The following is a 25,497-nucleotide window of genomic DNA, read 5'->3' as shown; positions in this document are numbered from 1 at the left end:
TTGGGTCTTTTTGTGTGTTTGGGGTTTTTTTGCATTTAAGGTTACAGACTGACCTCCCCCGTTATTGTCTACCTTCACCTTTGTTGTGACATCCACCTCTGATTCATAAAGTTCCACTGAATAGTTGGTCACATTCAAACACTCGGAAACACACACAATCGCACATACAGACCCTTCCATCATGCATCAGCACAGACACACACACACACAGTTATTTGTGATTTGCTTCTTGGGGTTGGCTGTGGCTCTCCTCCTGAGACACAACTAACCCTAAGTAATTCATATATTTTATGCAAATAATTTACTGATCCGGAGGTTGGTGATTCAATCCCTGCCTTTATTCCTGTATGCATGTAGTTTTCACCATCCTTTGTGGATATTCTAGATGTCAGTGACTTCTTTACTCATCTGTTTCTTTAGATTGTGGTATGATGCATTGCTTTTTGAGATCTACTTCACTTTGTCAGACATGTTCTGTGTGAGTGATTTCTTGATTCGACAGGTCTGGCAGTAATCAGGCCTAGTGAAATTGAATTCAGCTTTAATTAAAATGTAGTTAATGACAGTTAATATTTACTACGGTTATCTTTGTTTAATATCAAAATTTGTTTAATGATTTGAAATATTTCAGTGTGACAAATATGCAAAAAAAAGAAGCTGGGAGGAGATCAAATACTTCAGGAAGAGCTCAGCGGCCCACACCTCACTGCACATCAACGGATGTGCTATTGAGATGGTCAACAATGCGAAGTTCTTGGGTGTGCACATATCAGATGACCACCACCATCATGAAGAAAGCCCAACAACGTCTTCACTTTCTTAGGAAACTGAAGAAGGCCAGTCTCCTTCCTCCCATCCTCACATCATTTTACCAGGGAACATTTGAGAGTGCCGTCTGCTGCTACATCACTATCTGGTACGGGAACTGCACTTTCACTGAAAAGAAGTCTCTGCAGCGGATAGTGAGGACAGCAGACAGGATCATTGGAGGCCCTCTCCCACCCATCTCCCCTCTCTACGTAATGCTATATTTGCACATTTTACATCTTGCACATGTCTTTGTTTTGTCTTGTCCACAGTATCCTGACCATAACTTGAACCTGGTATTCAATAATAACTGCACAACATCTCACTTCACTATAATTGCACATGATCACTTTGTGTTGTCTTTTGTCCTGTCCTTGTTTATTATACATTCTTATAAATGCACCATGGGGGGCTTGATGTGAAACAGCATTTCAATACGCTGTATACTGTGTATATTGTTGTATTGACAATAAAGATCTTGAATCTTGAAATAGGTCTAACATAAGCCAAGGTGTCACAGGACCTTAGCTTCTTTAAATTTAAATTTGAAAATTGTGGCATTCATTTTAAAAGAATAAAACATTGGTATAAAATTAATATTATCATTAATAGTAAGAAAAAGTGTTTTTCATATTATGAAATTTACAGAGAAGTTGATTTTCTTTGGATTATGTTTTATTCAGAGTAAGTACATCATTGACACCATTACTTATTTTTTCTACTTCTTTTAAAACAGTTTTTCTGTCAACTAATATTTTTTGATCTATACATTTCAGTTCCACTTCTTTCCTGTAGAGGAAAACACTCAATCTCTGCAAGACAGACGCCTCTTAGGATATGTTAGAGGAATGCTGAAACAGAAATACCACAAATAACAGCTGTGCTGAACACAGGTTACAAGTTAGCTGATCCCCAAGTGAAACTACAAAATTTGTTTAAGTACAAAAACAAACAAACTGCTTAGATCGTGTGATGGTTTGCTGGAGCTTGTGTTTTCTCTAAAACCTTGACAGCAACGGTCTTGACCGCGAGCAGCGCTTCGTTGCAGGCCCCGGATATGTGAGAAGGTGGTAACAGGAAGCCGTATTCCCCACGGTCCTGGAGCTCAAACGTAAAGGAGTATTTGATGCCAAGTTTGTACGCCCAGTCGTCAGAGCCGCCAGAACATGGGTCTGAAGAAAGAATAGAAACACTCACACATTCAAGTTACAGTGACTTTGCTTTAAAATAAAAAAACAAACAAACAAACAAAAAGGCTGTCTTACATAATGTGGCTGCTCCAGGACCATATGTGTAGGTGTTCCTGTAATATCGTTTGATCCTCTGGGCAGCTTCTTGGACCATCTCAAGCTTATGAACAATGTGTGTTCACAGAGGTTTAGACACAACAGCTGAATAAGTCTTTCACTGCTGTTGGATAGACTCGTGGATCATCCAGACTACTCACCAAATCATTGTGGTTCTCCGCTTGATCAAAGGTGTAGGAATATGGGAAGATGAACATCTGGGAGTAGGAGTGGATGGTGATGTAGAGTTGAACTGTGTCCTTGTGTCTGCGCAGGAAGTTGGCCACAGCCTGCGTCTCGGGCTCAGACTCAGGAAACGGCCCGCAGTTGATTTCCTCACAAGGATTTTGAGAGGATCCCTTAACTGGGCACAACAGCGATACGTGACCTTGTGGAAGCTACAGAGACCCTTGCATGATCAACGAGTGCGTCCACACATGAGAAAGGAAAACTTACTGCCCCAATCAACATCAAAGTTTCTGTTGAGGTCAACGCCAACGCAAAAACCCGACTTACTGATGGAACGGTTCTTCCTCCACCACCTTCTCTTAATCTGAAAAATAAAAATAAGGAAAAATCATACATCTATTTAAAATGACTTCTTTTACATTGAAAAAATGTTTCTGAGTTCTTACTGTCGTCCACGTGTATTTGTATCCATCAGGATTCATCACAGGCAGGACGTACACATCCATGCTGTCCAGGATGCGAGTAATTTCTGAGTTTTGCTGATAAAATGACAAAGACTGACGGACAGACGGCAGAGCGTTCAGTGAAACTGCTCCGAGAGAGAACAGACTCCATTGCATTTACAACAAAGAGCATTTAGAGAGCTCAACTCCCCACCAAAGGCAAGGGCTAAAATAAAGTTTGATGTCAGCATTGTCAATATGGAAATCTAGTGTAGTGTATTAGTCTTTTTCTGTCATTGTGAAGTCATACGTCTTAATATGTTGCTTTAAAGTTTGGAGATGATCCAGTGGAAACTAAAGCTTTTTCATAAAGCTTCATTTGATGTGATCCTGACCTTTGACCTATGACCTTGACGCAGTACATACTAAAATGGTGTATTGTATTGTACCCATATGATTGGAACTTTGGCTTCTATAAGATAATGTATTGTTGTGATCCATCAGAAGCTGTGGGTAATATTCAGTTTTGAATGACTTTCACATTTGGTGTGATCGTGGGGTTGACCAGATTAGCAGCAAAATTAAATCATTTTGAGCTGTTACTGGTATCTACTGTCAAACAAAATTTGAAAATGATATCTTGAACACTGTGGTGACTAGAAACTGCTAACAAAAAAACAGACAAACAAACAAACAACTGTAATCGATTACAGAGAACAGATAAACAAACACAGACACCGCAGCTCAGTTGGACTCACATGGTGCACAAACCACAAGCAGAAAGCCGGAGAGATCCACTCTCTTGCGTGGATCCCACAGTCAATCCACATGGCTTTCCTATTTGGCCTGTCATTGAAAGACAGCTGAGAAAAAAAGAGGCCATACACATGAATCTGTGCTCAGGAAGTAAACTGAGCTGTCAACACTGAACACTTTACAACTTAAAGTATGTCTAATGGGATAAACAATGTTGATTATTTACCCCTAAAAGTGTACACAGAGTAAAAAGAAAAATCAGCGAGTGTTAAACATAAGGTTTGAGGGCCAGAATTAGCCCAGCAAAAGACTCCAACCCAGCCCACTGGACGGCTTTGGAAAATCTGATGGAGGGCATACATTTTAGACTTTTAACTGCAATTTCATAACGACACCAAAGTAATTAAGTAATAGATAATCAATGAAATGACAGAAATGTTCCTGCTTTTTTTTCTTACTATGATCTATTTTCTGTGAATGAACAAAAACTTTCTGTTTTGTAAATATGGGACAGTCTTATCATTCCTACAAGTTCAAGTTGACAGATGCAGCTTTACCTTGAGAACGTATAGCGGCCGCTTCTCGTATGAAGAGCCAATAAGGATGGCTTTGACTGTTCTGGGGTTGTCTTGTGCAGTTCTGTTAATCCAGTCATAAATCTACAATGGAGACAGCGTACGCGGTTGTAAGCTGTAATATAGTATAACATACAGGGTAGCTGTGCATGTGATCTAAAACAACAGCTCTGTGATAAACGGTGGCTGTGAAGTTTAGAATATCCTAATAAAACTACTGTGCGAAGTCGAAAAAAATATAAAAAATATCGGCAGACCATCATCATCATCATCACTAAACATGCTTAAAGTGGACTTACTAATCATCCAATCCCAACTGTCTATCCAACCTGCCTTAGGCCAAGAGGCAGGGAACACTCTGGACAGCTCGCCAGTTTATCGCAGGGCTACCAAGAAGAGATCATTCACACTGACATTTACACCTATGGGCAATTTAGAATCACCAATTAACCTAACCTCACTGTATCCCTTTAAAATATTTGGCAAATGTACAGTGATTCAGCACATAAATCATGACACACTGCTCTCCCCTGCATAACCTTTATAGGTATCAGTATTGGTATCGGCGATACTGCTCTTGATTTACTTGGTATCGGATTGATACCAAAATAAACAGTATCGCACATCACTAATGGTCACAGTTCTGGCTGTGAACACAGAAGCTCCACCCACCTGCCGTTCAAATCTTTTGTTTACATGGGGGAGCCAACCAGAAGAAAGCTGGCTTAAATGGATGGGGTGGAGTTAAGTGATGAACCAATGGGGAGCACCAAGGCCCAGAATAAGACTGATAAGGATTATATCGAACTGTGACCAATGCAAAGCTACTCTAGCAGAGGCTGAAAACAAAACTACAGAGCTGAAAATGAGCACAAAAGGACTCCTTTCAATCTCATTCTTTTAAATAGGAAATGTATACCTCCTCAAGGGTGTGATATTTCTCATAAAAAGTTGAGCCGCTTCGTGGGTCAGTGGAGTCATTCTTCATCTGCATTTCGGTCAGCACATTAGGATTAGCCAGTAAGACCCTAAAATAAACATGCAAACACAAATGATTCACTTGGAATGAAATGTGACCCGATGCTTAGTGAATGGTGTGCGTGCATTAAGCAGCATACTTGTGTGTTATGCCATGTTTCTGCAGTATAGCCTTGACTGTCACAGAGCTGTTTGCAGGGACATAGAGGTGGACCATCACTTGTGTACTGATGTACTCATTTGAAACAGGCTGCCACAGGACTGTCTGTGAGAAAATATCTGATGTAATGAATCACAGAAGGAAAAACAAAACATTACAGGTGTATGATCACTTAACTTTAATGCCTACCTCATAGTGTGTGGATACATTCCTCAAGATGTCCACTTGTTCTTGTGTTTGTGGGGTGATTGATAGAACTTGGTCACTAAATTTAAAAAATAAAAAATACTCATGCAGTTAACATACAGCCATATAGTACCGATCTCACTCGGTTACCCATAGGGAGTGTATTTGCATGTGTCACAATATGGTTGCAGGTGTTTACACAAGAGTGTCATAACCATTTTTAAACGGTTCAAAATGAGAGTAAAAACAACCACAGACAGAAATCTCTGCTAAGATGCCTCACCGTGTTTCTGTGCAGTATCCTGGCTTCAGTAGTATGCTCAAATTCATGAAAACAAACCAAATCAAAGGAGTCGACATGATGTCAGGGTCCAGCTGGACTGGAAAAGCCAGAGATCCGCTCAAAGTATGAGGGCAGGGAGACGATATTGATTGAAACTGTGTTTATTTAGAAGTTGAACTTTACTTTTAGAGAAGAACAAGGGCACGGGTCAGCTGAGGCAGAGCCCTCTGCTTAGTTAGCTGCTACGGTTACATTGTAAACAACTTTATTAACTTATGTAGTACAAATCGCAAAAGTCTAAAGTCAGCTCTGCACTTCTTCTTTTTAATAGTAGAAAACCCCAGTGGCGTAACACCTCCTCGCCTGTGGGTGGCGCCAGATAAAAGGGAGTTTGAGGTTCACGTGGGGGGGGGAAACAGGGGAAGAAAACAGCATAGGGGGAAAGGGGAAGCGATTTTTGTGATGTGTTGTTAAATTTCCATTGCCAAGATGTCGGGCCACGATCAGCTGGCCCACTATTTGTGTGAGTTAACAAGGTAGGATATATTTGTTTTTAAAGCACGCGCTCAAACCGGGATAACAGGATAAACGGTCGCGTGGGGAAACCGAGTTAGCTTGTGTCGTTTTCTTTTCGGGTGCTGCTGCTAGTTCTGTAGTAGCGGAGACGATCTTTGGTCAAAGACAGAAACGATTAAGAGCGGTGAAATATTGCACAAAGCTCTGGTTATTTAGCTGTTGAGCTAATTTCCCTGTACGGGGGGAAATGTATGTGCACAGACCGGGGGGTTCCGGTTTGTTAATAATATAATATAACGTCTCTATAAAATCCAAAAGGGGACTGGTGGACAGTTATTTAATCCAATAAGATTTTTTAATAAGCTTTAATTATAACAATATATTATATTAACCTTATTTAAAAATCTAATGCAAGTTGAACACTCATTATAAATATGTAACACGGTTTCTTTAATCCTCATAAAACTGTTCGCGTCAAATTTGACCTGTTTTGACATTTGATAGCAGTAAAAACAACCTAAACGTCATTTCTCTAACTTCAAATTTGATGTTATTTCTTAAACGAACCCCAAAATACAAAAAAAAAAAAAGAATAAAAGCATTTAAAAAAAAAAAAAGTATTGTACGTGTGCTACATTTTTTTTTTCTATACTGAGGCTCTTCCGGGTTAAATTTGACCCATATCTGTTGAATTTTAGATCCACCAGCGGGTTAATAGTGACTGTTGTTCTAAAAAGTGATTGCCTGCCAAAAAATGTAAACCAAACATATCTCATGAATGATGTCAAATCATTTTGAGCCAGAAAAAAACATTCCTGATACAAGGTAGATACTACAATCATTGTTTTCCTGCAAAGTCAAGTCTCATTGACATTAAAAACAATGCGTTTTTCACAGTTGTATCAAGTTGTCTAAAAAGGACTGGATTGATTATAATATAGGTACAATAATGCAGGGTTATAAAGATACTTGCCAAACAAATCTTTTTTAATTTATTTTTTCATTTTATATAAATGAAAAAATGGAAATCCTGTAAATCCTGTTGACTAACCAAAGGTAAACAAAGGTAAACAAATATTACATGTAGAAAGACTTTATCACTTTATGGCAAAACACCTTGACACTATCACGAGAACTGCCTGTGTTTCACATTTGCTCAGGTTCCTGCAGAACCTGATTTTCATTGGGAAATCTTCAAACAGTGTAAAATAATACAGGTGTGATCATACGTGGTGCATAAAAGAAACTGAGGTCATACAGGGGTCACAGAGTGCCTTGACGCGGACACGAGAGCATGGTGGTGGAGGGGTTAGCACTGTCATGTCACAGCTGGAGCCTTTCTGTGTGGTTTGAATGCTCTCCATGTCCCTGTGTGGGTTTCAGCTTTCTCTTGCACAAAGGTTTATACCTTGTTTTCTGATGTCTTTTACTTTGTGGGTTTTACCATGTATTGTCTTCTCTATGTCCTGGATGTATTTTCCTTTCTGCTTCTTTCTCTAAAGCTTCATCTTCAGTGCGTTTATGAATTATAACCCAGGTTAACAGAACTACTCAGCATTTTCTACCCATGTGTTTCAGTTTACTGTGGAAGTTGTTGCTGCCCCTGCTGTTCCTCTGTGTTTTGCTCGTTGCTGTCCTGGTCCTGCTGGTGCTGGCAGTGCGTTTCTGGCTGCAGAGCAACAGGACTGTGCGGCGAGCAAGGGACGGACGTCCCACTGTGGCCTTCTTTCACCCTTACTGTAATGCTGGGGGAGGAGGAGAGAGGGTGCTTTGGTGTGCTATCAGAGCGCTGCAGAACAGGTAGAGCTGGGTGTCTTTTTGCTTTTCCTGCACAATTTTAAGGTGATTCTTAAAAGTCATAAAAGATCTCAATGTCTCCACAGGTATGCAGATATCAATTTTGTGGTGTACACAGGGGACCTGGGGGTGACAGGCCAGCAGATTCTGGAGGGAGCGCGACGTCGCTTCAACATCGTGCTCCCCCGCCCGGTTCAGTTTGTGTTCCTGAGGCACCGGCTTCTCGTGGAGCCCGGACTGTTTCCTCACTTCACCCTGCTGGGACAGAGCGTGGGATCTGTCTTCCTGGGGTGGGAGGCACTGACAGAGTTTGTTCCAGACATTTACATCGACTCCATGGGTTATGCCTTTACTCTGCCTCTGTTCCGCTACCTGGGAGGCTGCAGCGTGGCTAGCTATGTTCACTACCCCACCATCAGCACTGACATGCTCTCTGTAGTCAGAGAGAGAAACCCCAGGTATATGCTGTGTTCAAAGAGCACGTTAACTGATTGTGTTCTTAATTAATTTATTTTTTTTAAACAGCTGTTTTCTAACCGTCTCACACTGTTAATGTCTCAGGTTCAACAACCCAGACTACATCTCCAACAGCCTCTTCCTGAGTGCCTTTAAGGTGGTCTACTACTGTCTCTTCGCCCTGCTCTATGGCATGGCCGGCTCCTGCAGTGACCTGATCATGGTCAACTCCTCCTGGACCCTCGATCATATCCTATCACTGTGGCGCTCCCCCAACCGCACCTGTGTGGTCTATCCGCCCTGTGACGTCAGCGCTTTCACAGACATCCCGCTCGAGGAGGACGGGGACAGGAAGTGCCACTCGATCATTTCTATTGGGCAGTTCAGGCCAGAGAAAGACCACCGGCTGCAGATTCGAGCCTTTAAAAAGGTGCTTGATAGGAGGAGGGAGGGGTTAGGGGGAAGAGAGGCACTGAAGTTGGTTCTGATTGGTGGATGCAGGAACCAGGAAGATGAAGACAGAGTGCTCATGTTGAGGGGGCTGTGCCAGGAGCTGGGCGTGGCTGACAGGGTGGAGTTTAAGCTGAACGTACCCTTTGAGGAGCTGAAGAGAGAGATGGGGGAAGCTACAATTGGACTTCATACCATGTGGAATGAACACTTTGGAATAGGTAATCAATCCGTTTGACATAATGTCTATTTTAAAATGGGACTTTCTGGAAAATATACGACTTCTTTCTCTTTTTTCCCCCTTCTAGGTGTTGTGGAGTGTATGGCAGCAGGGAAGGTGATTCTGGCTCATAAGTCTGGCGGCCCCAAGTTGGACATTGTTGTACCTTTTGAGGGGGGTCAGACTGGCTTTCTTGCTGATGACGAGGACGGCTATGCAGAAGCCATCCACAGGATTCTGGCTATGCCGCCAACCAACCGCCTGCAGATCAGGCGCAACGCGCGTCAGTCTGTGGTTCGCTTCTCAGATCAGGAGTTTGAAGCCTGCTTTCTAGCCGCTGTTGAGCCACTCATAGGAACGCTCGAGCGATGAGAGGAGGAATTATTCTACATGTGTGTTTGTGCACGTGTTGTGATGTTTAATACTTGGAGCACGTTTCTTTTGATGCACTTAGGGCTGCAGATCAGTCATGTGCTCACGCAGAGAGCTGTGGATAAAAGACTCCCAAATACAAGTATTGAAAGGTTAGTTCCAGGATTTCTCCTAAAAGTAGAAATGAGAGAGAATAAAGTTTGAATCAGAACAACTGAAGGCTCTAATTTAGGGTGAAAAACCCACAAAACAGAACAAAACTAAGTGATGTTTTGAGCACACTGCTCAACTCAAGGATCAAAGTCATTCCCATAAAACGTGAATATGACTCAGATAATAAATCTTAATGTAAGTAATGAAAATGTTCTTCATGTAGTGGGTGTGAATTCATCCACAATCCTGTGTTTAGAAGTTGTAGTTAAACATTGTCTGTTGTTCCAGTTTTGTTAAAGTGGTGTGTTAAAGGGATGTTTCACCCCAAAGTGGAATCTGACATTTATCCATCTGGATTGTTTTGGTAAGTTTGCCATAGACAGTAGAAATAAAGTAATAAAACTTTATGGTCCTTTGAGCATCATCGTAATTTTTTTGTTTTTTAAAGAAAAGCAGCATTTTGATCCTTTGAGTACTACAAGGCCAGTGGCAGCTATATTCAGAATATATTCTTTCATATTCAAGAGGCCTCCAAAACAGTCCGGCTGGATAAAAGCACAACAGAGCGGTGTTAAGATGTGTTATAGTGGCTGACTGAAGCCTAAATCCCTCATAAAATGAAGATGAGCATCATGTACTCCAATCAGAGATGTTATCAGGTGATGATTAAAAAAATTTACATTGAAATTGCAAGTAAAGCGGGAAAGTCATTAATATGGTGATTTAGTTCACAGAGTGGTAAAATAAACATTTTAATTAAAGTTTGTTATTTTAACGCTGAGTGTGCTCTCAGTGCTGCTTTTTATTTCTAATGTGATAGCTGCACATTAGTGCTCTGAAACTTTAAACGATACTGCCCCACAGCCTAAAAAAACAGATGTGGAAATCTCTGTAGTTTGTCACATGATTAAAGCGAAATTAATTTGACTGAACATTTATTCTTTGTGTGTGTTAGATAGAATCAAGTCATTTTTGGGGTGAACTGTGTCTGAAGGGGAACAAATCGTGTGCTAAACTATGCTGAAAAGGGAGCAAAATAACAGGAAACATATTCATTGTTTACAAGAGTTAGAGTTCCTCACATTTCCAGAATGTATTTTTGATATCAAGGATGAATGTAATAAACATACAATGAGTGGGAGGGATTGTTGCTGTTGTTTCTCACTATATAAACTGCTAACAGCTAAGAACTACAGTCTAGACTATTCTTATTAGGCCTATAAATTGTCAAAATGCCCGAACCTGACCTGAAGTTGAAATGTGCTGTGACAGATGGGGTCAGTGATCTGTAAAGATGAAGAAAACAGAGGGGAGATTAACATGACTGAGAATAAAAACCACTTTATGCAAAAGCATTTCTCAGAGCTGTTATCATCAGTCTTGTCATCGCTGCAGAACAAGTGGATATATAAGGTGGATTGAGACAGTTTTGCTTAAATTCCATCATAAGTCTGCAAATATATATTATAAAGGGTCTCGAGTAGCTTCTAAATCATCAGAATTTATCTCCTACGTTTAAGAAAGTCTCATATAGAGGATGCACAAACGTTTACTAATTTAATTTAGCACATCAGCCTGGACTCACCTTTTTTTCTTTCTGTTTTTTTGTTTTTACACTCAGTACACATTTATATCATCCTTACAAAGGGCATGTGACTGGGACATACTGCTTTAGCATATCATTGAACTTTGAACCTCCTACCATACATGCAGCAGGACATCCCAGTTGTTTGTCACATTGCATTTGACGTACAGTGTATTAGGACATCGTTTGGTAGTATGGGTACTGGAATGCACCCAAAGGACATAAAAGGAAGCTGGGCAGACAGTACAGTGCAAGAGAGGGAGGCTTTTTTTTAAAGGGGTTATGGAGTTTAAGAGGCGGTGCACAGGTTCAGTGCTGAGTATATTTAGAGAGAAGTAGTTGAACCTTTGAGGCATTTTGGTTTGGTGCCCAACGTCAAGATGAAGTCATACGTGCTCCTCCCAGCCCTGCTGCTGTCCCTTGGATGCACAGGTGAGTAACTTTCTGTCCTGATCACTTCAGGATCACTTCAGTAACTTCACCTTTCCCTCCTCCTTGTCTGTGACTTTGAAGGCATCCCACTGTACAACTCTGAGCTGCAGTCTGCGGCAGACAGCGCTCTGGGAGCAGCTTTGGCAGAGGTCAACTCTGTGTATGCTGCCAGCCACCTTTACCGGGTCACTACAGGCTCTGTCACAAAGGTGAGCCTGTTGTGTGCTTAATGCATTTAACAGTATGGCAACAGCTGATTTGTCCTGAATATCCCACGTGTGACAGGTCATCCCCACGGGCCTGGACACCATCGACCTGCTGATGGTTTTTCGGATTAAGGAGACTCAGTGTGCAAAGACTTCCCAAGACGACCCTCAGGCCTGTGCCTTCAGGCCTGGCTTCTTTGTGGTGAGACATTTAAACCAATGCTTTCCAAATACTTCAGTGAGATAATAAATAAATTAGCCAAGTCAGAAGCTGGAATATTATGTGGATGGCTCCCTGTGAAGGGCTGATATCTGTATCCTGGAGTGGACACATGTTGACTCAGTGCTACAGCCTGTTGTTTACATTGGCACGAGTTTACTGGGCCAGAATGTGCCCCTGTGTGATTGACGGGACGGTAGTCTGTGTGATAAAGAAATATCACACAGACTAATAAAGCAGGGTTTTTTCTTGTTTCTTTCTCTTTTACCCACCTTCAGCCCTCCTTCACCTGTTCCACCCGGGTACGAATGATGGCCAGATCTCCCCAGGTGGTCTCTCTGAGGTGCGGCCACGATGGCAGCTCCAGCTCAGAGAGCAGCGAGGAGGTGAGTCAAGAGTCAGAGTGGCACAAATTAAAGAGCCAAACAGTTGTTGCCCTTTACTGCACAGCACATGAATACCCAGGCTTTGTTTCCACAGGTGTTCTTGAGAAGGAGACACCAGTTCAATGCCCCATTTGCTAACAGAGGTAAGCACATTTTCACATTTTCTTTTGTCTTTTTCTTACAGTGATCTTTATTTAAATGTTTTTTGGATGTTAAGTGCAAATAAGTGGACTAACAACCTCAAACCTTTTGGCAGTTCCAGCTCCAGCTGCACCTTCAGCCCAGCCTGGTGGCTCCCGGTACAACCAGTTGGCAGAAGACCGACCCAGAGGAGACACTTTCAGCAACTATGTAGTGTGAAAGTTCAGCTATCCATGACTTTCTTTTAGGTGCTGATCATATATATTAAAAAAAACTGAATTAAGATATTTTGCAAAATTTTTTTGTCCCCCTTTAATTCTCATTTAATTTACAGAGCTGCTGAATGATTATTGAAACACAAAGAAAATATACCTGTTTTTATGTTTTAAATTTCCATTTGTCAAACGTTATATTGAGCACCAACATGTTTAGAGTGTAAGCAGGGGCGGTCCTAGCCTGTTTGGTGCCCTGGGCGAACACTCCCTCTGACCCCACACCCACACATAAAACATATTAAGGAACATATTTTATTGTAAAAACTGTTTTTGGAACCATACTGAATTTAATCAGACAAACATACAAACACACGCACACATATGGAGAGAGAGAGTATGCATAGTAGTACGGCTAACAAACAGCCATTATAATTCGCCATACAATGAGAATAGGACAAATAAACAGTTGACAATGACTAATTAATATTGTGCTGAACACAGTCCAAAAGATTCAATAAGCTACATCAATGTCTACTGTTTACTATCATAGCCAAGTGGCTAACAAACATCACTATACCTACTAATTAATGTTATCTTGTTGTATCTCTGTTGTGGTCAGTGCTATCCTCTTTGCTGTTGCATGCTGGGGGAGCAGGTTGAGGGTTACAGACGCCAACAGACTAAATAAACTGATCCACAAGACCAGTAGTGTTGTGGGGATAGAGCTGGACTCCGTTAGGGTGGTGTCTGAGAGGTGGATGTTGTCCAAGATAAGGAAAATCATGGATAATACCTCCCACCCACTCCATGACATGCTGGCAAATCACAGGAGCACGCTCAGAGAGACACTGATTTTGCCAAAAAGCACCACTGACCGACACAGGAAATCATTCCTGCCTGTGGCCATCTCCCTGTACAACTCCTCCATCTAATACACTCTTTTTGCACACGTTTTTTTCTACTCTGTAATATTCTTGTCAATTTTCTTGATATTTATTTATAATCACCTCTGTTAATCCTTGATATTTATAATTGAGTTATCTGTATATATTAGTCCTATTTCTTAAAATCTGCAACATAATGTATTATTTGGAGTTTAGTCTGTTACTGTTACTATTTTTTACAATTTCTTCTTGGAGCAACTGTAACCCACATAATTTCCTTAGGGATTAATAAAGTATTCTGATTGTTTCAGGATACATGACCTGCCATTATCCAATGACACATCTGCTTACCTGTATCTTTTGCTCGTTTCTCCTCTTCTTTTCTTTTTTCTAAACTGAGCACCTGAAGGGCTTTGAACTTTTCTTGTCCCTCTTCCATTGGTTTTAATTTTGCACTCCAGTATGAACACCCATCCCCCATCCCGAGGATCACCACAACATAACCTAATAGACCTACACCTTAGTTCACAGATTCGCTTTAGTTTATTTCTGGGATTTCGCACAACCCAGGAACAAATCATGAATACATAATGGGCTCTGATTTACAACATTATGAATGAAATGGGCTCTATTTGGAAACCCTCTCCCTTTTTGACAGGTTGTGTGTGAGACTTTAAATCATTAAACTGTAAATTATAAATTTTAAATTGTTATTGATCCCTTTACCCCTGGTCCTAAAACGTATATTTATTTTCTTACTCTTCTTATATTTATTGTTTGTTTACTTGCACTGCTGTAACTGGAGCCTCGTCGTCTCGTCTCTCTATATACTGGACTGTATGTAGCGGAGATGACAATAAAGTTTACTTTGACTTCAGCAGCGAGCAGGCGCACCGAGGGCTCTCGCGCTCACTTTTCGCATACAGAATTTAGAAAAAAAACATCAAATGCAGGGGTACATTGAGTGCAAATTATAAGTCTGTATCATAATGTCTGCTGTTTTCGTGTTTGTTGGTTTGTTTTTATTTTGTTGTATTTTGCGAGCTGGTTATTAGATGCCGCTTCAGCCAGCCAGAGAATCCCCCGCCGCCCCGTCCTCTCCTCCCTGTGCCGCAAGCAGAAGGCGCAGTCGCAAACCGAGGGCGCCCTTACTCCTGGCAAATGGGTGATAGAAAACCGACCAGTGCCCATGCAATCCCAAAAATGCGCTGTCATGATGTCGGGGCAGCATGGGTGCAAGCAACTTTCTTTTGCCCATGTCGCCCATATCAAAAACCGCTACTTGGTGTAAAGTGTAAGGTAGGATAAAACCACTAGAGGGGGTGTGTGACCTACCAATCAAACAAGTCGCTTGTAAATTGCACTTGAATGCAACACATCAAACAAATAAACATCCAGAGATGTGCAAGTCTTAAGTGACCCCTCGTTTCTTTATATTGTGGTGGGAAAATTGAAACTAGGTGCAACGATTTATTAAAAAGTATGCAAAGATACAGGGAAATACAGTATGTAAGGCAAAAACAGAGTTTGTACAATTCTAATGAGCTTTAAAGTCAATATTTGGCATGACAACCTTTATTCTTCCACACAGTCTGAACCCTCTTAGGGAGCTTTCATGTCATATCTTTAAATAGTCTTCAGGAATAGTTCTCCAGGCTTCTTGAAGGACATTCAGAGCTTTCTTTGGATGTTTCTGCCTTTTGTTCTGTTCTCTGTTAACATGATCCCACACTGTTTCAATAATGTTGAGGTGCAGGCTCTGGAGAGGCCAATCCATGAGTGATAATGTTGTATTATCCAGGTATGGTTCTACTGTGTTGTTTAGGATCACTGTCATGCTGAAGACAATGAAGCTGCTGCCAATCAGAAGCTTTACAGATGGTACTGCACGATGGATCAAAGTGTTATGTGCTTTGTATGTTCATAATTTCATCAGTTTTCACTCCAACACCACTGGCTGAAATGCAAACCATGACACAGCTTTCATCGTGTTCTACAGGGTGGGCCATTTATATGGATACACCGTAATAAAATGGGAATGGTTGGTGATATTAAAGTCCTGTTTGTGGCACATTAGTATATGTGAGGGGGGCAAACTCCTCAAGATGGGTGGTGACCATGGCGGCCATTTAGAAGTCGGCCATCTTGGATACAACTTTTGTTTTTTCAATAGGAAGAGGGCCATGTGACACATCAAACTTATTGGTAATGTCACAAGAAAAACAATGGTGTGCTTGGTTTCAACGTAACTTTATTCTTTCATGAGTTATTTACAAGTTTCTCTTTGTTCACAGCCATTGACATGTCGAAGAGGCTAACACGTGAGGAGCGGATCGAAATTGTGTTGATATCTGGTGAACGCAGTAACCGGGTCATTGCAGCAGATTTCAATGCAACACACCCTACGAGACCACCCATCTCCCATGCTACAGTTATCAAACTGCTTGCTAAGTTTCGTGAAACTGGTTCAGTGTTGGATTTGCCAAAATGTGGACGCAAGATAACTGTCACTAATGAAAAAACATCAGTGGCTGTCCTAGCTTCATTCAGCAAGAGCCCACAGCGTAGCACTCACTGCATGTCACTGGAGAGTGGCATTAGTCGAACATCCCTTTGGCAGATATTAGCTACTCACAAATGGCACCCTTACAAACTCCAGCTACTGCAGCATCTCAACGAGGATGACCCAGATCGGCACACAGAATTTGCAGAATGGGCAAAACAAAAATTGGAACAGGACCCTCAGTTCACGCAGAAGATTTTGTTCAGCGATGAGGCAAACTTTTATGTGAATGGTGAAGTTAACAAACAAAACCACTGCTATTGGACTGACACTAACCCACATTGGATGGATCCCTCCAAGACTGTTGGAACAACAAAAGTGATGGTTTGGTGTGGTATATGGGGTACAACGATCAACGATCATCAATGGAAACCTCAAGGCCACTGGGTATTTGTAATTGCTACATGATGATGTGTTTCCCTCTTTATGCACTGAAGCTGGCACATTCCCTGAGTTTTTCCAGCAAGATGGTGCACCACCACATTATGGGTGCCAGGTCCGAGCATTCCTAGATGAACAGTTTCCTGGAAAGTGGATTGGTCATCGTGGGCCAGTTGAATGGCCCCCAAGGTCTCCCGATCTGACCCCCTTAGACTTTTATCTTTGGGGTCATCTGAAGGCAATTGTCTATAGTGTGAAGATACGAGATGTGCAGCACCTGAAACTACGGATACTGGATGCCTGTGCTGGCATTTCTCCTGTGGTGTTGCTATCAGTGTGTGAAGAGTGGGAGAAGAGGGCTGCATTGACAATCCAACACATTTTATAAGTGGTCAGAAACTTGCAAATAACTCATGAAAGAATAAAGTTACGTTGAAACCAAGCACACCATTGTTTTTCTTGTGACATTACCAATAAGTTTGATGTGTCACATGGCCCTCTTCCTATTGAAAAAACAAAAGTTGTATCCAAGATGGCCGACTTCTAAATGGCCACCATGGTCACCACCCATTTGAGGAGTTTGCCCCCTCACATATACTAATGTGCCACAAACAGGACTTTAATATCACCAACCATTCCCATGTTATTACGGTGTATCCATATAAATGGCCCACCCTGTACATGTGGCTGTCCATACTCACTGTTGTACCTCTTGCCTGACCACCTCCATACTGACTATTAGTTCAACAAAACATTTAAATTTGGGTTAATTCCTCCATAAGACCTGTGGCCACTCATTTTCAGTCCAATTTTAATATTTCACCCTTTTCTCCCACTTCCCCTTCCATAATAATGGCTTCCTAGCAGCCACCCTTCCACTGAGAGCATTTCTGATGAGGCTTCAGTGAACAGTTGAGGAATCAGCTGAGGGCCGAGATACATCTATCAGGTCTTTTGTCCTATTTCTAAAGGAGATGTCTTTCAGATACTGTTCATCTGCCATAAATATTTTTTTCCTCCAGTTGCCCACTTTCCTCACATTTTTAAAGGACACACTCCACACCATGTAGCGACATGAAAGGTTTTCAGCTTAAACAATACATAAATATTTAATGTCTGTCAAACTGCGTTATCTGTGGCATTTTTCATAAATTCAACTCAAGAAATGGAAACGATGATGCGTTTTTGTGACAGGCTGCTAGCAACAAAGAGACAATTTAAAACTGGTTCCAATTTGTCTTTTGTGTAGACAAACACTGGCTCATCCCATGAGTTAGTTGCTTTTTTATACTTCAATGACTCATAGGTTGTTGGTGGCTTAACAAAAATATTCTTCAGAAAAATGGTCAGATACAACAGCTGGAATGAAAATGAGTGAAAAAGGAGCCATTATCCAAATAAAAACTGAAGAAAGGCTCATTGGAAACAAAATAAAAAGAAATGAGGGGTGACTCAAGACTTTTGCACTGAACTACACATAATTTTTAAATTAATTGAACAAACGACACAGAGACGGGTTGAGGTCTGGTTTAAACATTTATATTGTGATTTTCAGTTTATATGCAAGAGGAAACATTTACTCTCATCTGCAAACGTTTTTCTTCATCTGGCCCCACGTGTTCGCCTCAGCACATCGATATAACTTACATACTGTACTGCAGCAAACATCCCGGTAAGGACAATGACGCTCAGTTATAAGAAAAAAAAAAAGATACACTGTCTTCAAGGCCTTGTATGGAATCAACACCACCCCACACCAAAGCCAGTCTAAATGATCTGAAATATTCATGATATGTCATCCTGGCACACACGGACATGTCAAAGGACAGCACTAGCACCCTAAAAACGAAGGCATCGCTGCTAGAAATGGAAACCCTTCATAGTCGACCCTCTAGATAACCTCTGACCCTGTGCACCAAGAGATGGAGCAGCAATGGCACCACGAGGAAACGAGATTCCATAGACACAAAGTTGAATTGAACATTCAGATGATTCGTGTTATAATAAACTACATGATTCGACGCTCTGTACATTAACCGGATAAAATGCACCTCTCCTTCGATACTTCACGTGGCTGAATCCAGCCGGTGCTCACCACTTCCTGGACGGTGAACTTAAGAAGGCGGCGGGGGAACCAACGGTAACGGAGCAGCAGCTGCAACTGTACAGATACAAACTGAAGGATAAGGTCCGAAATCAAGCCAGCACACAGGGAACTCACACAGTCCACAAAGATAACCACCCCAGGCCTCCTCCTCCTCTCTCCTTTTCTACAAAGTCCAGTACAAGTTTTGCATTAAATTAAATCCAGCCGCACAGTCCATGCCATTTTTTTGGAAACCTTTAGAAGATACTTCCTTTCTGTTTTGACCTCTGTGCAAGACTTTAAGAGTAAGGCTTCCTTCTGATTTGCATTTGTCAAGTGGTGAAACAGTCTAGAAACGCTTAAGACAAAAGATTTTACTGAATCATTGCCTTTCTTTTCTTCCAGATACATTCCATTGTGCGCTAATGTTGATCTGCTCCTCTCTAGGCTTTAATCTATTTAAAAGACACTTATACATATAAAAAAAAATCCTTCCATTTACCAATCTTTAAATAATTTTATATAAAAGCAAACCTGACAATCCCTGTTCCATGAAGGCCTTCCCTAATGATGATTAACTACTACCACCATACCATCACATACGCATGCATGCACTCAATGCATGGATGCACGTTCAGTCCATTTCTCTCTCTCTCTCACACACACACACACACACACACACACACACATACGCACGTACACACATGCACGCACACAGCTTCATGTTTTACAGCTTGTTGTTTACATGTTGTCCATGCAGTACCAAAGCAGAGAGATCATGATGAGTTTTTGTTGTTTTCTGTGTTGCGTCTCCAGTAACGTGGCACAAACTTGTGGCAAAGAAGCAGATGCATGATTTGGCTCAGACCTGGATCCAGTAATATTTGCACAAAGTCTTATTATTAGTGTTTACTCAGAGCTGCTTGGTGTACCAGACAAGTGGGGTTATACCGTACGGGGCAAAAACTTCATGTTCCAGGGAGCTTGGATAGTTTAGACACCTCCAACTTAACCTGTTTGAGTCTAAAGTGTCCCAGTATTGTAAACCTCACTCATCCAGAAAGCCAAGCAATAAAAAAAATGAAGAACTAGCAAACACTAATTGAAGATGGTCTGGTTTGGCTTTTAGTATATACACAGTCATTTATTAACGTGTCCCCAGGAGAAGAAAAGAGTAGTCCACTAATGCATTTTTACTTCAGTATATTATTTCATTGTCTATTCATTCGTCTTCATTGTGTCCTTATCGACAAGTTCAACTACTATCCAGTAAGCTTGGTGCCATCCCCTCTTTTGGGTGGGGCAGGAGGGGGTCCTCGTCGTAGTGTTGCATAGCCTGAGATGTTTCCGGACATATAGCCACCGTTTCCTCCGTTGCTTTGCTTTCCTTGGTCCAGGAGCAGCTCAGGAGGCGGCGGGGGCAGCGCCATGTCGTCCATGGTCCCCGCGGGGTCCAACTTGCCTGAGAGGCCGGCGGAGTTGGTGGAGCCCTGGCGTCCCACTGACTTTCGCCTCAGTGTCCTGTTCAGATCCTCCAAGAAGTTGGGCTGGCCTGAGCTACCTTTTGGGGAAGTGGGTGGAGGTGGTGAGAGCGGAGGTGGTTCTGGGGTGTTGTTACTACGCCGCCCGAGCGTGGGCGGAGGAGTCTTTTTCAGGGAGCTCTTTCCCCATGTTGAGTTACTGACGAGGGAGATGGGTGGTGGAGGAGGAGGAGCCTGGGGCTGGGGATTCACCACTGCTACTCGAGGAGGTCCGCCCGTATGGGCGTCATTACCTGGAGGTGGTGGAGGGGGGAAGAGCTCGGAGGCAGGTGGAGGAGGTGGGAAGTAGGCGCACTCAGGAGGTGGGGAAGGGAAGTCGCCACTAGACTGCTTTGCCTGGCTTACCTTGGCCTGCAGTGCCAGGGGCAGGTTAGCCAGGTTGAGCTTTCCTGGTTTTGGGGGAGCAGGAGGTCCATTTGAGGGCTCCTTTGAAGGCGATCCATTGGAGGGAGGGGCGGTGTTGCCTTGGGGAGCAAACTTGCTGAGCAAATTTCTCCTGGATTCCTCGTAGGAGTTTGAGGCGTTGGACTTGATGCTGGAGTTCCTCTGGGGGGTGGGAGGAGGTTTCTTGCCTCCAAAACTAGAGGAACCAGAGGGTGACCTCCGTATGGGGGAGCCCATGTTTCCAGAAGGAAGGGGAGGAGGAGGTGGCGTCGGACCTGTGACTGGTGCTGGGGGAGGTGGTGGAGGAGGAGGAGGAGGAGGTGGTGGTGGTTGAGCAGGGAAGCCGGTGTTGCTGTCTGGAGGAGGAGGAGGGAATTCGGGAGACTGCAGCTGCTGGCCACCCCCACGCTGCCATTTTGGTTTGGTTTTAACTGCAGGGGGAGAGAGTGGGGCTTTCGAAGTCTCCATTTGATTGCCTGCTTGGGATGAAGCTCCTGGGAACTGACTGGCTAGCTGTTTCACCAGAGACATGGTGGGAGGGGCTCCTGTGGAAATGGTTGGTGGCTTAGACAAACTATGCTGCTTAGGCAGAGTTGGAGGGGGTTGAGTGGAGGTGTGGCCTGTCTGGAGGCTGAACTGCTTCTTAAGGGGTGCAGGTAGAGGAGGGGGTGGTGGTGGAGCTGGGGTCGGGCAACTCATTGTAGCAGGAGGCGGGGCAGGAGGGAAAGGGGAGACTGGTGACATGGGCTTGGGGGCAGTATGAGGGAGAAAGCCTGGGTTGAAGTTTTTCAGTGGTGCTGCCAGGGGTGCAGGGGGAGGTGGAAACTGGGCCGGTACTTGGAACTGTTGAGGAGGAGGAGGTGGTGGCGGCGGTGGTGGAGGTGGAGGAGGCGGGGGTGGCGGTGTGGGGGCAGGTGGTGGGGAATCCTCGAGCCCACCGTTTGGAGACGGGAGGTCCCGCGGCGGGCTGGGAAACCGCTCCTTCAGCGCTTGCTTGAGTCCACTGTGGTAGACAGGCTGACTCATGGGAGCAGCTGCAATAGCTGGTGGCGGTGGGGGCGGCGGAGGGGGAGGAAATGTAATTCCATTGGTCTGTGGAGCAGACAGAGGAACTGGCGGTGGAGGGATGAAAGCCGGTGGAGTAGCCGGACTGGGTGGGCCCAGTTTCAGCACAGCCATGGCAGACCCGGGGGTTGGCATGGACGGTGGAGGGGGAGGTGGTGGTGGAGGAGGCGGGGGCACATTAGTCCTTGCGGCAATGTGATTGACGTTTGGTTTGATGGCCTGCAGTGCAGGTGGTGTCAGAGTCGTGGGCAGAACCTGCTGGGCTGTAGCAGGGAGGTGAAAGGGTATCTTGCCTCCTTTCTGGTTCTGCAGCCTGGTGATGGTGCTGTACTTGTACATTGTGAGAGCCGGCGACTGATATGACACCGTCTGGACTGGTGGAGGGGGTGGGGGAGGCGGTGGTGGAGGTGGCGGAGGTGGAGGGGGTGCGGGAGCTGGTTGCTGCTGCTGCTGCTCCTGTGGGGGCATGTGGTTGTAGTTGCTGAAGGCCTGTGACTGTTGCTGCTTCTGCAGCTGCTGTTGATGTAGTTGAGCAGACTGTGGTGGTTGTAGCGGTGGCGGTGGTGCTGCCTGCGGTGGTGGCGGTGGCGGCACTGCCTCCTGAGGAGACAGATGCTGGGGAGGCGGGTGCTGGTGCTGCTGCTGCAGCTGAATTGGCGTCTGGGGTTGCACCAATGGGTGCTGATGCTGTGGGGGGTGCTGCTGCTGCTGCTGCTGCTGGGGGTGGGGCTGAGACTGAGGCCGTGATGGAGGCTGCGCCTGAGGCTGCTGCGGAGGCGGCGTCAGGGCTGAGTGGTCAACTGAATGCTGGCTGTGATGCCGGTGGCTGTGGGAACCATGCGGCAGCGTGGCCCCTCTGGATGCCTCCATTCTCATCTGCGGAGAACAGAGCGAGTGTTAGCTTTGTCACGTGACTCACACATCCTCCTGCAGACATGGGATTTTAACACGCTGAAACTCATACCTTTGAGTTTTCCTCAATCTGGGTACCCCTCTTCCAGGCCTCTGAAAATATGGAGCTTACCACGCTCTGGGAACGCCCATGAGAGGAGCCCGTATCCACCCCGCTGTCAGAATGGCCCGAATGATTCGACTGGGACTCTGAAAAAAACAAATGAAAAACTGTAAGCCTTTTGTAAAAGGCCTCTTATTAATTAGTAATATTGGAAATACATCATAGATGAGTCAAAAATCCTTCATAAAAATTTAAAAGATTTGACATAGAATATTTATTATGTACATCTTTTTGCTGTTTCTGAGCATTCTCCAACACAAATGTGTTTCTTTTTAGTGAATCAAGCAAGTTAAAAGGACAGAAGAGACCTATCTAGTGCCTGTTTGTTAATATGTGTGTGTTTGCATTCTTGTTCTGTGTTCAGAGTGACCTCTAACAGTGGTAGGTGAGCATGTCTGAATACACTTTACAATACGCTCCACTTCTATCTGGTAGCATAACTAGCATAACTTAGCATCAACTTAGTAAGAAAAATGGAAGTGCTTTTGTTTTTAAAGCTAAATTGCTTCCATGTTGAATTAATTATACACTGGACATGATGATGCGTTTAAAGGAGCCATTAGTGGTGCTTAGCCTAGCTCGTGAGCGAACCGGGTATGCTGGCGGAGCTGGAGCCAGATCTGATGCTAGACGTAGAGAGAGAGGACCAATCGTAGGCTGCCTCTGTCCTCTTCATGGCTTCCTGGTAGTTCAAATACAGCTGCTTCCCATACTGTACGAGATCGAAGAACACAGATGCATTTCATAAATTAAAACAAAACATTTATCTGCTTATTTCTTTGCCTTGAACAGTAACTCTGCTTCAAACCAACCTTTGCGATGCGAATTCCATTCACCCACTGGTGCAGTGTCCTCACATCATCGCAGCACAGATACTTGATGTACTGGGACTTCTTCTGGATTTGTGGATGCTGCAAATAAAACAAGTATTATGATCATTAAGTGCTCTGCACAGACACTGCAAAACGATTCAAAATAAAAGGATTTTTTTTAAACAAATAAGATGTGCAATTGACATCGAAGCATCCTCTTGCAATTTATTAGACAAGTGCTTATTCATTACATTAAATGCAGTCAGTAAATAAACTTTCTATTCAGATTAAACTAATCCAATCAACTTCTTTGGAAAAGATCTCCAGAGGCATTTTCTAATAGCAGACTAATGGTACTAAGTGCATGGGGGTAACAGTGAAGTGCTAAGACTGCATATCTCTGGGGACTACAAGAACCATTTGATGTGTTCAAACCTCTACTTTAAACAGATGCAAAGGAGAACACGTGTACAACCCATCCATGTTATCATGCCTCATTTCTCTTGTTATAGATTTCTTCAGATATGCAGACATCTAATTATTTGACTTGCAAAATGTGTTTACAAGATCTGTATCACACACAGAACTGGACATCATCTGTAGCTTTTTTAGCTAAGTGCTCATTTGTGCCGGTTTAGGTCTCTGGAGGAACATTAAGATCTGCTGTTATTTGCAGGCCAATCAGGACAACGCAACGTTTCACCATGCAGTTACAGGGATTCACCTTCAAGGCCAGGCAGTAGTCAGTGGGAGCTTTGTATTTGCTGCGGTAGTCCTGCCCGTAATACACGTTAACATGGTCCAACTGCAGGAAGCACACGAGATCTCTGGATGCCTGAGGAGAAAGAGAGGCAGGGGACTGTGTCATGTACTGATGCGTGGTTGACCTAAAAGAGACCGTTGTTGGCTGCTGCTGCTCTGTGTGAAGAAACTGAATTTTACCCACCACATATGTGCTGTCATTGTATAGAAACACTATATGAGCTTCACTCATGCTGTTTTAGTGCATGAGTAAAGCAGTTGCAGAACGGCTTGAAATAATTATGCAAAGTCCTTCATTTGTCTACGTTTTGTGTGTATTTGCTATTAAAGGTCTAACTTACATCTAGAATGCCCTATTCAGTACCAAAGCTGGGACTGAAATGTACTATGGGACTTATAAATGTCTCCATGGTGCCACTGTGAACTGCAAGTGTTAAAATTTGAAAAATTACTTGGGAGGACGGTGGTGTTAAAAAGGGAGCATGTGCACGCAAACGCCACGCACGCAACTGCTGTTCTTCAAAGTGATCAAAAGCAAACAGGAAATGCCACAAATCTGGTGTGGATCTGCTTCTCATAACCCTAAATGCCACATTTCTGTTCCTAATCTTCATTTCTGCGTCCGAGTAGCGTGATCGTACACCAGCCGTCACTGACCTTGGCTTTGCCTTTGGGGACGTAGTAGATCCCCGAAGCCCTGAGGAGGAAGTAACGCTTCTTCCATGACTTTTTCCCATCTTCTTTGAGCCACAAGATGCCCTCGATCTCTGGCACAGACACTGAGCCACCACAGAAACATTCCTGAAGCATTGCACAAAAACCCATTAAATAATTCATCTAAGTAACACTCCAGATTAGAAGGAATGATACAAACGTTTGCTTTATAAAACACCATCTTACCTCTAATAAAGCCTCTTTGTTCCTGTCGGCCATTTCTGATGTCTCCTTCCGCCCCAGCAAATAGTTCTGGAAGCAATTGAGTAAAACAGTGAAGTCAATGGAGGGATGGGAGGGGGAGAAAGTCTCACCTTATCCTATGTGTAAATAAATTATTCACTTTCACTTGCTTTGACCTACTTCTGACACTCCTACACAAACACACACTCTGTTATTCACTCTCTGGCTCTATGCAGGCACTCAGCATGCATAAACAATGCTTCTGCGCGTATAACATACACAGTCGGCATTTGCA

General features: G+C 43.4%; 4 protein-coding genes across 6 annotated transcripts in view; 2 read left to right on the top strand and 2 right to left on the bottom strand.

Annotated features, from left to right (window-relative positions):
• Positions 1-1,767: 1,767 nt before the first annotated feature.
• Positions 1,768-5,740, bottom strand: cpb2 (carboxypeptidase B2 (plasma)). The gene is made up of 11 exons (XM_063467580.1): positions 5,664-5,740; positions 5,384-5,459; positions 5,175-5,299; positions 4,976-5,084; positions 4,039-4,140; positions 3,484-3,588; positions 2,729-2,839; positions 2,550-2,640; positions 2,255-2,457; positions 2,073-2,157; positions 1,768-1,979 (listed from the first exon to the last, which is right to left on the bottom strand). Exons 1-11 carry the CDS (start codon positions 5,738-5,740, stop codon positions 1,768-1,770), a joined length of 1,296 nt encoding a protein of 431 aa, XP_063323650.1.
• Positions 5,741-6,088: 348 nt separating this feature from the next.
• alg11 (ALG11 alpha-1,2-mannosyltransferase) lies at positions 6,089-10,960 on the top strand. The gene is made up of 5 exons (XM_063466252.1): positions 6,089-6,199; positions 7,758-7,979; positions 8,063-8,434; positions 8,538-9,103; positions 9,191-10,960. Exons 1-5 carry the CDS (start codon positions 6,153-6,155, stop codon positions 9,472-9,474), a joined length of 1,491 nt encoding a protein of 496 aa, XP_063322322.1. The 5' UTR covers positions 6,089-6,152; the 3' UTR covers positions 9,475-10,960.
• Positions 10,961-11,592: 632 nt separating this feature from the next.
• On the top strand, positions 11,593-12,816 carry spp2 (secreted phosphoprotein 2). Its single transcript, XM_063467579.1, has 6 exons — positions 11,593-11,644; positions 11,726-11,853; positions 11,930-12,052; positions 12,349-12,456; positions 12,551-12,599; positions 12,713-12,816. Exons 1-6 carry the CDS (start codon positions 11,593-11,595, stop codon positions 12,814-12,816), a joined length of 564 nt encoding a protein of 187 aa, XP_063323649.1.
• Positions 12,817-18,163: 5,347 nt separating this feature from the next.
• raph1b (Ras association (RalGDS/AF-6) and pleckstrin homology domains 1b) overlaps positions 18,164-25,497 on the bottom strand; it is a 40,216-nt gene continuing 32,882 nt past the window's right edge. For all 3 annotated transcript variants that reach the window (XM_063466599.1, XM_063466600.1, XM_063466601.1), the window contains 7 exons: positions 25,206-25,271; positions 24,963-25,106; positions 24,268-24,378; positions 23,544-23,642; positions 23,323-23,443; positions 22,681-22,817; positions 18,164-22,592 (listed from right to left, as the gene is read on the bottom strand). In XM_063466599.1, the coding sequence (XP_063322669.1) occupies positions 19,989-22,592; positions 22,681-22,817; positions 23,323-23,443; positions 23,544-23,642; positions 24,268-24,378; positions 24,963-25,106; positions 25,206-25,271 (3,282 nt within the window). In that variant the 3' untranslated portion in view covers positions 18,164-19,988. The remainder of the gene's footprint in view (positions 22,593-22,680; positions 22,818-23,322; positions 23,444-23,543; positions 23,643-24,267; positions 24,379-24,962; positions 25,107-25,205; positions 25,272-25,497) is intronic.

This window comes from Pelmatolapia mariae, linkage group LG23 (genome assembly GCF_036321145.2).
Source record: "Pelmatolapia mariae isolate MD_Pm_ZW linkage group LG23, Pm_UMD_F_2, whole genome shotgun sequence".
NCBI lineage: Eukaryota > Metazoa > Chordata > Actinopteri > Cichliformes > Cichlidae > Pelmatolapia > Pelmatolapia mariae.
The sequence above is the reverse complement of the archived record's forward strand: the minus strand, read 5'-3'. Positions and strand labels throughout refer to the sequence as shown.